The 13,579-nt window shown below is 52.4% G+C and overlaps 1 protein-coding gene across 1 annotated transcript; it reads left to right on the top strand.

The window, feature by feature from the left end:
- Nucleotides 1–3,212: 3,212 nt before the first annotated feature.
- Nucleotides 3,213–10,226, top strand: UCP2 (uncoupling protein 2). Its single transcript, XM_075548661.1, has 8 exons — nucleotides 3,213–3,339; nucleotides 4,015–4,172; nucleotides 6,759–6,984; nucleotides 7,071–7,281; nucleotides 8,042–8,236; nucleotides 8,318–8,419; nucleotides 8,758–8,938; nucleotides 9,663–10,226. Exons 3-8 carry the CDS (start codon nucleotides 6,859–6,861, stop codon nucleotides 9,775–9,777), a joined length of 930 nt encoding a protein of 309 aa, XP_075404776.1. The 5' UTR covers nucleotides 3,213–3,339; nucleotides 4,015–4,172; nucleotides 6,759–6,858; the 3' UTR covers nucleotides 9,778–10,226.
- Nucleotides 10,227–13,579: the final 3,353 nt, after the last annotated feature.

Raw genomic sequence — 13,579 nt, 5'->3', positions numbered from 1 at the left:
CACCAATAAACTTTTAGACGAACTTGTTGTATAGCCTGTCTTAATAGGATTTAGTTTGTGGCCCTAGATGGATAAGACATCAGTTTGAAAGGGCCCCTATCAAAGCAACGTGAATTCTGCTAAAATTGAAGCAAATACAACCACCAATTTTATGGTGAAGCATGGGTGGAAGAATGGTGAAATTATCAATGCTTTATAAGGTTTATGGAGACGATGCCTCAAAGAAGTCAGCAGTTTACACATGGAGAACTCATTTTAAGAAGGGAAGAGGTGATGTTGAAGATGAAATCATCTGCAGACCATCTACATCAATTTTCAAGGAAACACTTTTGTGCCCTAATTGAAGAGAACCAAAGCTTAACAGCAAAAACAACAGCCAACACCATAGATGCCTCAATTGGTTCAGTTTACACCATTTTGACTGAAAATTAAAGTGGAGCAGATTTTTTGCTTGATGCGTGCTAAAACTGTTGTTCCTGGATAAGCTTCAGACAAGAACTGAGCTTTTGGCAGAAATTTTAAACAAGGCGGGGTCAAGACCCTGGACGAATTATAACAGGAGATGAAACATAGTTTTATGAGTATGATCTTGAACATAAACACAACCAAAGCTGGAGGACGGACAACAGAAAAGGGGGTGAAGGGAGCCATCGGACAGGGCAAGATATGACAAAATAATAATTTATAATTATCAAGGGTTCATGAGGGAGGGGGGAGCAGGGAGAGAGGGGAAAAATGAGGAACTGATGCCAGGGGCTTAGGTGGAGAGCAAATGTTTTGAGAATGATAAGGGCAATGAATGTACAATTGTGCTTTACACAATTGATGTATGTATGGATTGTGATAAGAATTGTATGAGCCCCTAATAAAATTATTTTAAAAATAAATAAATAGATTGATAAGAGGCTATAAACAGAAAAACTAAAGTATGATTTTTAAAAATCTAATGTTAAATATAATGAATGTTTAATACATTGTTATTTCAACAAAAAATAAAATAAAACTCAGTACCCCCCAAAAAATAAAACAACACAACCAAAGCAAAGGCTACTAAGAAATGGAAATTAAAAAAAGAGAAAGAAATGGAAGTGATCCAGTTAAAACAAAAGCTATTCATTCAAGAATAAAGTTCATGGCAAGTTTTTTGGGTTTTTTTTCATTGCAAGTTTTTCGGGATGCACAAGGCATTTTACTTGTTGACTTTCTAGAGAACCAAAGAACATAACATCTGCTTATTCGGGAGTTTTGAAAAAGTTGGCCAAAGCTTACGCAAAAAAACACCTGGGTAAGCTCCAAAAGAGAGTTCCTTCTTCACCACAGTGCTCTTGCTTATTTATCTCATCAAGGGCACTTTTCCTAGAATTCTCAGGGGAAGTCATTAGGCATGCATCTTATAACCCTCATTTGGCTTAGTTTCTTTTAGTTTTCTAATCTTAAAAAAAAATCTTTAAAGGACACCTACTTTTCATCACTTAACAATATAAAAAAGACTATTGACATAGTTAAATCCCTAGGACCCTTAGTTCTTTAGCGTTTGACTAAATGTCTATTATTTGCTTACAAATGTCTCTTGAATTTGATGCAACGATATTAAAAAATGGAGCTTATATTTTTATGTCATCTTTTAATTTTTTCCCACAAACTTTTTGAAAATGAACTGTTGGTGACTTTCCGATTAGCAGCCCTTGGCATAACTCCAGCGCTACCAAGGTTTTTCTCTTACCTCAAACCCAAACTCACTACCTTGGGGTCAATTCTGACTCCTAATAACCCCATGGTACAGGGGACAAGTGACCTGCGCGGGTTTGGGAGGCTGTCATGCTTTCCAGACGCAGAAAGCCTATCTTTCTCACACAAGCGTCTGGTAGCAGCTTCAAATTGACCTTGTGCTTAGCTAATGCCTAATCCACTGCGCCACCAGGGCCTATCAGCGCCTGATAGGGAGGTAAACAGCGGATGGGATAAAGAGACACAAAAATGGGGGCAGCGTCCTAAGGGGTGAAGGGTGGGCACAAAGGACTATGACTCACAGAAACCCCCAAACGCAGGAACATTCTTACGCAGGCAGCAAGGACACTACCTGAAGAAACATCTCTCTCGTTTCTCATCTCCCAGCCGCCTGCGATGAGCCTGATTCCCGGAACTAGCCAAATCCCACATCTCCACCCACAAATAGGCCCCCCTGACCCCCTAGAACACCCCGCTAGTCTGTGCAGAGAGCACCTTCTGACTCCACTCAGCTCAGTGGCCCCTCAGGTTTCCTCTCACACCTGTCTCCGGCTGCTGGGCCTTCCTTCCTGTCTTTCAGACTACATCTACGCTCTGACGGAGGGAAGCAAAGCCTGGTGCCGTCCCCTCTTCCCGAAAGGCACTCGCTAGTCAGGGTCACAGGGTTTGTGCGTCTGTCCCCGCCGTGGTCAGTCCGTCCCCCGGAAAGCGACTCGGTCCCCGGCCTTTTCCTCGCTTCCTTTCGCAGACCCGAGCGGGCCGCCCCGGCCCACCTGCCCCACTGCCGACGCCCGCCAGCTCATTCGCCCGTCACCTGGCTGGCGCGCCACACCTCCGGCCGGAGGTCTCCCGGGCCCCCCGCGCGAGGCCGGAGCGCCGCGGCCAAGGCGGGAAGCCCGAAGGCCCCAACGGCAGTTGGCGAGAACCCCGCCACCTGCCGGCCCGGCTCGGATTGGTCCCTTCTGAGGCCAATGCCACGGTTTTAACCAATCGGCAGCCAGGCCGGTCGGGAGGCCCCGCCCCGCAGGAGCCCGCGCTCTGGTTCCCGGGGCTGGCCCGGGACGGTTTGCAAGAGTTTGAGTGCTCGCAGACTGGGCCCCAAAGTCACGGAAATGGAGGGCGTACACTTACACTCGAGCCTCCGGGCTCTAGTTGGGAACGGCCTGGGCGTGTGTGACCTTGGGCAAGCCTCTGCTTCTCGCTCGGCGCCATTCGCGCCCTTCTCACTGGGAGGCTGGCGGAACCCGGGGGGGGGGGGGCGTGCAGGGTGGAGGGAACGGCCTGGGCCTGGGGGCAGAACGCTGTGAACGCGACGGTCAGCCCGCCCAGACGTGGGAGAGGAGGAAGGCGACGCGAGAAGCCTGGGCATGGCCTTCCCGGCAGCAGCGCGGCAGCCCCGGACTCCTCGCCCCGCCCTCAGACTCCGCCCTGAGCCTTAAGGTGCGGCCCCGCCCCGCCCTCAGACCCCGCCCCGAGCCTTAAGGTGCGGCCCCGCCTCGGCGCAGCTCACAGCCCACCGGACCGGCGCCGTTGCACCTCGACGGCTTCATCTCCGACTGGGTCCCCGCCGACCGCACTGCCGCCTGCATCTCGTGTTCTCCCCGCGGCCCGGTGAGCCCGGCCCCAGCCCGCCCCGGCCTCCCACCTCCTCCACTTGCTCTGGCCTCTGGCTTCCACCCTCGATCCCCCGGCCACGCGGCTCCACGTGCTCCCTTCTCGTTATTTCTCTCCTCCCAACCTACATATTTAGAATTTTTTTCTTCGATCTCTCCCCCAGTTCTTTCTTTGCTTCTCTTCTTCCTTTATCCGTCATTGATGCCTCCCCCACCTCCCCACTCTTAAGTCCTACAACCACCTCTCTGCCCAGCGCCCACCTTAACGACGTTCCCCCGTAACCAGAAGGACCCCTTCCTCCCTGGTCTTGAGGCTGCGAACCTCCTGTTGGCAGCACCAGATGGGGTTCCCTTCCCTGGGGCTGTTTCTGCTGAGACCCAACCCCTGCCACCTCCTCGCAGCCCTGGCCTGGAGCTTGGACGGTTCCCAGAGAATGTCTGTTCCCTCCTGACCCCTTGTAATACTCCCACTCATCAGGATCCTGCTGATGGTGCTGACGCACGCTTATCTAGAATACTGAAAGAACCAGTGTGTCTCCCAAGAGAGCAGAGGGAGGGAGGGATGGCCCCTGGGTGTATTTCTCCCCACTGATAGCTGGCTGCCCTCCCTGGGTGTGGTGGGTCCTTTGAGGTGGAAGTCCCTTTCTAAACGTGCTTCTGTCCTCACCCACAGGATACATAGTATGACCAATAGGTGTTCCATATCTCAGCTATTTTCTATGGAAAACCAAAGAGATCAGATCCTGATCGCCACTGTTGGCTTTGAAGAATGGGACGTCTTTAGAGAAGCCTGATCTTCGGAGGCCTCATCGTGAGACCTTACAAGTCCGGGTAAGATTCCAGGAATCTAAGGAAAGACCTCTCCCTGCCTTGGGGTCTGGAGGGGAGGGGTCGGAGGACATTAAGGAAAGTAACTGCTGCCACCATCCCCAGTGAAGTCACTCTCACCATCCTTGGTCTCCTGAGCCTTCATTAGACCCTCCTCACAAACCGAGGATGATGATCCCCATTTTACAGAGGAGGAAACGGGGGTGAGGGGGGACACCCTTGAGACAGGTGCTTAATGTTCTCGCTATGTATTGTTGACTATCCCTGAGATGGAGATTAGTAATCAGGTTTCATTTTCTAGGCTCTGAAACTTTCAAGCAAATCTGGTTGTTTGCCAAGGGTTATAAAATAGGTTAGGGGCCCAACGGTTAAGTGCAGTGGTTCTCAACCTTCCTAATGCCGTGACCCCTTCATACAGTTCCTCACATTGTGGTGACCCCCCCAACCATAAAACTATTTTCATTGCTACTTCATCACTGTTATTTTACTACTGTTAGGAATCGGCAGTCCCCGTGAAAGGGTTTGATCCCCAAAGGGGTCGTGACCCACAGGTTGAGAATGGCTGATTAAGTGTTTGGTTATCATAAGGTAGGTATCACGAGTGGGTGGTTGTGAAGAACAGAACTGTACTGCCCTGCAGTTTGGGAATCTAGAAATTCAAATCAGGACAGGTGTTCTAGGAGAGGCAGCATTCAAAATGGCAACTGAGCCTCTGAGCACTAGTCTTTTGAGTTAGGTGTGAGTCACGTAGATAGGTGTCATGGTGTGCCCCTGTGCTCAGAGAAGAGGGGCCACCTGTCCAAATCTTCTCAGAACCATTGGCCTGAGAGAACTGTGCTGTGGGACTTCCCTTATGAAAGAACCTGCCTGGGCCTAGGACTGGGTAGACAAGAACAAAATGTGCCAAGCACAGAGCGTAGGATGTGGAGCCTGCGGTCAAGGTTTGAGAGTTTCCTTATCTGTAACGTGTGGGTAAGGGCAGCTACCTCAGGGTTGCTCTGAGGAGTGAGTTAATAGAAATGGGGGGAGGTATAAAGCAGGGAGGGCTGCTTGGAGCTGGACTGGGGGTGTGGGAGCATCCCATCCTGCCAGCTCATTCTGCCACTTGTGTTCTGCACCAGATTTCACAGGGACCTCATGTAGGTAGGCCAGCCCCAGGGGAACATATGGCCTCTTGATTTCCCTCTGAGAAGCCCTGGAGGAAAAAGCTGGGGATGCACTATTTGTTTCCACGGTTTCCGCATTCAAAGCAGCTGACTCCTACCACATCCTCCAAGGGCCAGTTCTTTCCTCCTGGGCCCTAGTGACAGAGGCAGCCAATCAGGCTGGCTCTCAGCAGCTCCTATGAAATCAGAGACAAGCAGGTGTCCCTCCCCGAGGAGGGTGCTGGGCTCACTTCCTCCCTGGGCAGCAGGGGAGGGCATTGTTCCAACTCTGAGAACAAAATGGAGTGCTAGGTTTCCGGTGTCAGTCATTCGTCATACCCTCTGACCTACACTTACCCGTCCCCAGCTCTTGTGGTGAAGATGGTGAACTGGCTGCCGAGTGGGGGAGCATTTACCCTGCGTCACTTAGGAGGCCAATTGAGAGAGCAGAGTGAGCTCTGCGCCCACACTGAGTCTCGGCTCTGAGAATTGCCTGGAGCCCTTCAGGGCCCCTCTGTGTTACCTTGTTGAAGAAGGCTTAACCAGCCATCCACTTTTCTCTGGGTCTGCCCCGATTAATTTTGTTGCACCTTCTGTATTTTCAAGTGTATCCTGCAAACCCCAAATGCTCTGAAGTCACCCACCCCTCCCTGTGTCAGACAGTAAACTCCCCTGAGGAGAAGACCTGGTGAGCTTTTCCCTTATAGGCCACGGCCTAGGAAACCCTATGGGACAGTTCTCTCTCTTTTTTAAAATTGTTTTATTGGGGGCTCATACAACTCTTATCACAATCCATACAGACATCAATTGTGTAAAGCACAGTTGTACATTCATTGTCCTCATCCTTCTCAAAACATTTGCTCTCCACTTAAGGGGCAGCTCTCTTCGGTCACACAGGGTCGCACATGAGTCCGAGTCAACTGGACAGCCCTTAACAGCAGCAAGGAAGGAGGTCATGTCCGTGGCTCCTGAGTCTTAATAAACGGGTGCCCAGCAAAGGCATGGCTAGAGATGCCCGAATTGGGTGAGGATTCAGGGAAAGAATTAGACTGACGGGCTAGGAACAGAATGAGTTGTCTGCTCTACTCCCTCTCTTCTAGACCCAGGACATAGCCGTTCTCCTCCCATCAGGTCTGTAGGAGCCAGAATGTGGGCGGGAGCAGTGGAAGCTCAGCGAAGGCTGGGCCAGTGGCTTCTTAGGAGGCAGCAGGCGGTCAACCCTGATCCCTTTCCTGTAGTGAAAGCCCGGAAACTCTTTAAACAGGACTCTAGCTAGGAATAGCATCTCCAGGTCTGCTTCCAGGCCTCGAGGGCGGACTCCCATTTTCCCTTATGGGCTACACAGTGTCCTTAGGGAGTTAGTGCTGTCAGAGAGAGTCGGGTGGGATGGTGGTGGTGGACAGGATCTGGGGGAACAGCTACCGATGGGCATTTCTCAACTTAGATTCCGGCAGAGTTCCTCTATCTCGTCTTGTTGCTGATTGAAGGTGCCCTCCCCTTCTCCACCCGTCTTCATCACTGGGAGGTAGCAGGAAGTCAGCATCATGGTTGGGTTCAAGGCTACCGATGTACCCCCGACCGCCACGGTGAAGTTCCTGGGGGCTGGCACAGCCGCCTGCATCGCGGATCTCATCACCTTCCCCCTGGATACCGCTAAAGTCCGGCTGCAGGTGAGGGAGTGACACCTGGACATCCCAATGGTATCGCGTCTGCTCCTCCTGCTTCTCCCTATAGCCATCCTATGTTGACGTTGCAGATTCAAGGAGAAAGCCAAGGGCCAGTGCGGTCCATAGCCAGCACTCAGTACCGCGGCGTGCTGGGCACCATCCTGACCATGGTGCGCACAGAGGGCCCCCGCAGCCTCTACAACGGGCTGGTCGCCGGCCTCCAGCGCCAGATGAGCTTCGCCTCTGTTCGCATCGGCCTTTATGACTCCGTCAAGCAGTTCTACACCAAGGGCTCTGAGCGTGAGTATGGAGCTAGGCCCAAGGGCACATGGGGCTGACTGATCCTACTGCAGTTCATAGACTAGCTCCATTAGACCCCCAAGTTCCCTGGGAAGATCGAGAGACTGTGAACTTGGAAGGAGTGCTGAGTCTCCTGGTGATTCCTGAGCACTGGGCTGTGCCAGGCCCGTGGGCATCATATTGACCTTCCTGTGGCATCCCTCACAACCCCAGCAGCCCAGAGTCACAGGTGAAGAAACAGACTTGAAAAGGGGCTTGGCCAAGGGCACACACTGGGGACCTCGAGGGCCAACACTCTTCCCTTTCTCTTCCATTGCAAGCCAACGTTCCATTTGACCCTGAAAGAAACCAAGAACCCAGGGGGGAAAGTTGATGGGTACTTCCCCGAGATCACAGGGCAGGGAGCAGTAGATCTTGATAACCTAGGGCCCCTCCTGGGAAAGGCCACCTCTTTCGGCCTTGGTTTTCACATGGGTGAGATGAAAAAATCGTTCTGATGTCTCAGAGCTGGTGAGCAACCTATGAAATGAAAAAAGTGAAACTGCTTTACGAAAGAAAGTACTAAGTATCATTTTTGTCTTATTCCTTGCTTTTTTTCCCTCCAGTGCAAGTAGATCCTTGCTAGGACTGTGTTTGGTGTGGTGTGGTTGTTAGAGAGGGAGAGAGAAAGGGTCTGGACTTTCCTCCTGAAAGGTCAGGAGGGGGTAGGTAGAAACAAGTGCAAGTCCAGCTGACCACTAACCCCACGGTTTGCCCACAGATGCCGGCATCGGTAGCCGCCTCCTGGCAGGCAGCACCACTGGTGCCCTGGCTGTGGTGGTGGCCCAACCCACGGATGTGGTGAAGGTCCGGTTCCAAGCTCAGGCCCGGGCTGGAGGTGGCCGAAGATACCAGAGCACTGTGGATGCCTACAAGACCATTGCTCGGGAGGAAGGGTTTCGGGGACTCTGGAAAGGTGGGTAACAGGCATCTCCTGGCTCCCATTTCCAACCTTCCCTACTCCATGTGCTCATATCAGCCTTCCTCCCTTCTATAGGGACCTCACCCAATGTGGCTCGGAATGCCATTGTCAACTGTGCTGAACTGGTGACCTATGACCTCATCAAAGATTCCCTCCTGAAGGCCAACCTCATGACGGGTGAGTTGGGGTCAGTGGGGCTGGAGAGCTGTGGGGGGCTGGTTGCCTCAAATCCAACATCCTTTCACCACCTTCAGCTGGTGGTGGCCTGAGTTCCTCTCTAATCTGCCCTAGTGAAGCTCGCAGAGATGAAACTTCCACTCTGCAGATTGAGGAACCCAAACTAGATGAGAAAAATGACATTTTCAGGTCCTTCCTTGGGAGAGGTCCCAACTAGAGTCTGCCCCTCGAAGACCATGAGGGGCCCCCCCTCTCCCCACCACCTGATTCTCTAAGCCCTTTCTTGGTTCTCCTGGGCAAGGCATCCTGACTGCCTCTCCTGCCCCTCCTCTCTGCAGATGACCTCCCTTGCCATTTCATTTCCGCCTTCGGGGCCGGCTTCTGCACCACCGTTATCGCCTCCCCCGTCGACGTGGTCAAGACAAGATATATGAACTCTGCCCTGGGCCAGTACAGCAGTGCTGGCAACTGCGCCCTTACCATGCTCCAGAAGGAGGGGCCCCGGGCCTTCTACAAAGGGTAAGCTTCTGAGCCAGCCCACCGGTCACCGGACCTGTCACGCAGGTGGGAGAGAACCATCGGAACCAAGTAGCAGCCAAATGGCAACCTGTTTCTGGTGCTGGTCTTAGACATTCACTCATCTTCGCTCCTTCTTCCCCAGGTCACTGTCGTCCCTAGTATATTGTTAATTTTGAGGGAACCCTGGTGGCATGGTGGTAACACTTTGGGCTGCTAGCCTCAAGGTCAACAGTTTGAAACCACCAAGTGCTCTCAGGAGAAAAGATTTCTACTTCCATAGAGAGATAGTCCTGGAGTCCCACAGGAGCAGTTCTACCCTGTTCTAACTGGTCGCATTGAGTCAGAATCAACTCAGGTGGCAGTGATTTTGAGAGAGCATTCATTTCAACTCACAGTGGCCCTGTATCACAGAAGAGATTTGCGCTGTGGGGCTTTCTCGGCTGTAATCTACGGGAGCAGGTCTCAGGGACTTCCTCCTGCAGAACTGCTGGTGGTTCCGACCAGCCACCTTTCCAGTAGTGCTTAACCACGGCGCCACCAGGGCTTCTGATTTTCTAGGTATTCAACCTGAAGCTTGCGAGAAGATGCTTGCTCAAGGCCAGGCAGCTGTGAGGCCCAGTTGTGGGCTTGGATTGGCTGCCAGGGCCCTGTGGGGGCTGAACAAGAGGTAGAGATTGCTCCCGTGTTGCCAGTGCCCCCTGTAACGTGTGTTTCCTGCCCCCAGGTTCATGCCCTCCTTTCTCCGCCTGGGCTCTTGGAACGTGGTGATGTTCGTCACCTACGAGCAGCTGAAGCGGGCCCTCATGGCTGCCTACACTTCCCGGGAGGCTCCCTTTTGAGCCTCTCCTGCTGCTGACCGGACGGAGCACCTCTGGTTTGGACGTCAGCCCCAGCCAGGCCCTGTTTTTTGTCTCCTCCTTGCCTTCTCTTTGTCTCTCTTCCTACCCCATCCCCTTGTCACCCCTCCCTCCTTCCCCACCTCTCCTCGCTCTCTCTGCCGCCTCTTCCCACGGCCCCTCCATCCTGAAGGAGTTAATCCCATCCTGGCACCAGCTAGGACGCCATGCCCCAGTCCCTTGATAAGCTCAGTCCAAGTCTTTGCCCTGCCCCCACGACCCAGCCAGCATGCCACCCATAAAGCAAGCTCAACTGTGGTGTCTCCTCCCTCTTTCGTAGCTGTTACCAGAAACCTTGGTCCAGTGGGCCCACGTGGCCCCTGGTGTGCAGGGCAGGAGCCACCTGACCTTCCTTGCAAGGGGAGTGTTTCACCTTCTTACCCACCTTGGTCCATTCTGAAGCCGTGGAGGCCACCCAGTTTAGTCTTTTCTTGAGACAGAGCTGGCAAGTGTAGGGCGAGACATCCCGATGGCTTTGCTCTGGCCCTCTTCACCGGCACTTGAGTCTCACTCACCCAGTGCCTGGGACCCAGTGCTGGCCTTCCTCAGATGAAAGCTCCCCTTCGCTCCACTGGCCTCTCAAAATGGAAGTGGCCCTTTTAGCTCTGCATCCCCAGTGCTTCTGGGAAGCTTGAGTGTGTCCTGGGACTCAGGTGCTGCGGTCTCAGTCTGTTCCATTTTACCAGGGGGAACCCACCTCCCCACAGTCCCAGTCCCAGTAAGAAAGCCAGTGTGGCCCCTCCTATCCTCCACAGTCACCCCTGGGAGGAAGTGTCACTGGGCTGGGTGTGGCTGCCCCAAGCAGCAGAGGTTGAGTCAGGCTGTAGGGCCTGCCCTCTGCTCTGAGACGCCTTTCTTTGTGGTCCTGTCCTTAGGGCAGGGTTCCAGTTCCTCCCACTTATCCCGAGGCCAGAAAACAGGTGGGCAAGGCTACTATGTTTTTGTTTTGAGGGCTACTTCTGTTTCAACGGGTGGGGGATTTCAAGGTTCCTGGAGCCTACCAAACTTATCCTCAACTTTCGAGGACCGAGTAGAGCTGCCCCTAGGATTTGCTGAAACTAAATCTCTTTCGGAGTAGAAAGATTCATCTTTCTCCCATGGAGCAGCTAGTGGTTTCAAACTGCTGGCCTTCCGGTTAGCAGTCCAATGTGTAACCCACTACACCAGCGGGGCACCTAGAGCATATCATTTTACAGATGTCTGAAGATGAGTGTTGTGGCCTGTCACACTGGCTGGGGAACTGCAGCAGACTTGGGAGTCCTTGGAAAGGCCCCTTTAGTACCTGTTGAGCCAGGCCCCGAGAACATGGCTCCTCCCTCCCTCTCCTCACAGCCTACAGCACGCGATGGCCCTGCTCCTCCCCTCGGAAGCCATTGGTTAGGGCTGGAGGCAGCCCTGTCTCAAGTCATTGTATAAGAGCCAGGATGTACCTGGAGAAGAAAGAAGAGCAGGCCCGAGATGCTCCAGCTTACTTGCTAGGTTTGACAGCTCTGCCCTGACATTCTCCAGAAGGGCAGAGCTGGGTGCTGTGGGGCAACAAGCCAGGGTTCGGGTAGAAAGCAGCCCAGTCTAGCTGTTTTGCCCACTAGGCTGCAGGGAGTCAGCATTCACGGAGACCTGACAACTGGGTCTTACACACTAGTCCCAGTTGCCCTTGAGTCTGTTTCTACCAATCCCATATAAGCTGCAAACTTTTTCCATCCCCAGCAGCTAACAAAGATTGGCCATTAGAGTTTACTCAGGGGTCTTAGAAGAAGGGCCTAAAGATGTTCTGGAAAAGAATCAGCCAGTGAAAACTATGAAGCCGTTAGTACACGGGAAGTCCCCAGAGTTGAAGTTAATCAGCCTTTGAGGACCACTTGGGGGTGTAGGGGGGATGGTGTGGTGTGACATACTTAGGCTGATGATAATCCCAAACCCAAATTAACTGCCACTGGGTTGGTTCTGACACCATGACCCCATACGGCAGAAGAAATGCCCTCGTGGGTTTCTGCAGCTGTCCATCGTAATAGGGGCAGACGACCTCATCTTCCTCCTTTGGAACAGCTGGTGACTTTACATCACTGACATTGCCATTGGCAGCCCAACCAGCATATGACCCATTATGCCATCAGGGCTCCCATTGGCCCCAAAGGATTCTTTTGTACTGGGGGTGGGTGGGAAATGGACTGGACATAGGCACAGTATCAGCTGGTTCTGGACCCATCCCTGAGACCTTGAAGAGCTTGGGTGATAAAAACCTCTGGAAAGTACAAATGGGCTCAATCCTCAGCACTGGGAATGTGGACAGGATAGGGACTGCTTTCAAGTTATTGAAGTGAGGAAAACGCACTCAGGTCTCTCACTGCCCTGGAGGTGTCAGACTTGGGAGTTGTAGAGGTTGGCTCTGCAGGCACCATGTTCCCCACCTTCATCTAGTTTTCAAAGGACCTGCAAGGTGGTATGCCAGGCCCAGTCTAAGGCTCCTTCATTACATGTCATTGAGTCACTCCCTACTTCTGACAACCCTGTGTACAGTCAAACACAACACTACCTGGTCCTGCACCATCAACCTCATGACTGCTTGGACACAATGCTGCACTGAGTCCATCTTCAAAATGCATCAGACAAGTCTGCTATCTTAGATCTCTGACAGTCAAGGAGCCTTGGCCATACCCTGGGTTAGGAATGGGGCTGCTAACTGAAAGACTGGCTTGACCCCACCAGTTGCCCCTTGGGAGAAAGATGCCTCTGTTTCTAGACATGTTAGATGCCATTGAGTCAGTCTGATCCCGTACACCGCACAGCCCTGCGCCATCCTCACATGACAGCCTTATAAACCCCAGGGAGCGGCTCCACTCTGTCCTGCAGGGTCGCCGAGTTGCAATGGGCTGGGCAGCAGTGGGTTCTGGCATGCACCAGGATAGTATTCCACAGGAATTCTTCAGTTTTGCTCCTTGTCCAGCTTCCTTGAGCACAGAAAGTAACTGAAAATGACATGGCTTGAGTCAAGGAAGGACACCCTAGTCCTCTGCTCTTCAAACTTTATAAAGCAGTGGTTCTCAACCTTCTTACTACCATGACCCTTTAATGCAGTTCCTCATATTGTGGTGACCCCCCAACCATAAAATCATTTTTGTTACTGTGGGTCACCACCCACAGATTGAGAACCACTGCTTTAAAGAGACCTGTGCCATAGCCTGGCCCAGTACAGTATGTCATTTGACGCGGTGACTGCTGCTTCCATGGACACTGACTGGATCCAAGTCAAACAAAGCCCTTGACAGCTTGTCTACTTTGTACCATGAAGTTTTTTATTGATCCTATTGTCAGGATTTTTACTATTTCAAAAATGTGGAGATACACTTCCTACTTCATGTCTTTGCTATTCATGAAAGGTGCTCTAGGCTGTGCCAGGGAGGTCCCCAGGTCTGTTCTCCCTCAATCCCTGGTAGGTTCCAACCATGAGCTTTTTGGTTAGCCATGCACTTAACCACAGCAACACCAGGATGTTCCTCAGTCCCTGCTGTAGGATTTACAGAGGTGAGATGATCTGCCCAATGACACAGCTGGGAAGTTGCATGGCTGGGACTCCAGCATGTGTCTTGACTAAAACCCTTTGTCCTCAGATGCTTCCTCGAGTCCTGGCCTTGGGTGCTACACCCCAGTGTCTGCTGTTGCTGGTTGGCAAGTGCTGCCAACCTCAAGTCCCTGTGACTTACTTGAGTGACCCCCAGCTTTGTCCATACCCCAGACCTATTCTGAG

This window comes from Tenrec ecaudatus, chromosome 4 (genome assembly GCF_050624435.1).
Source record: "Tenrec ecaudatus isolate mTenEca1 chromosome 4, mTenEca1.hap1, whole genome shotgun sequence".
In the NCBI taxonomy this organism is placed as follows: Eukaryota; Metazoa; Chordata; class Mammalia; order Afrosoricida; family Tenrecidae; genus Tenrec; species Tenrec ecaudatus.
Note: the sequence above shows the minus strand (reverse complement) of the source record. Positions and strands in the feature narration are given on the sequence as shown.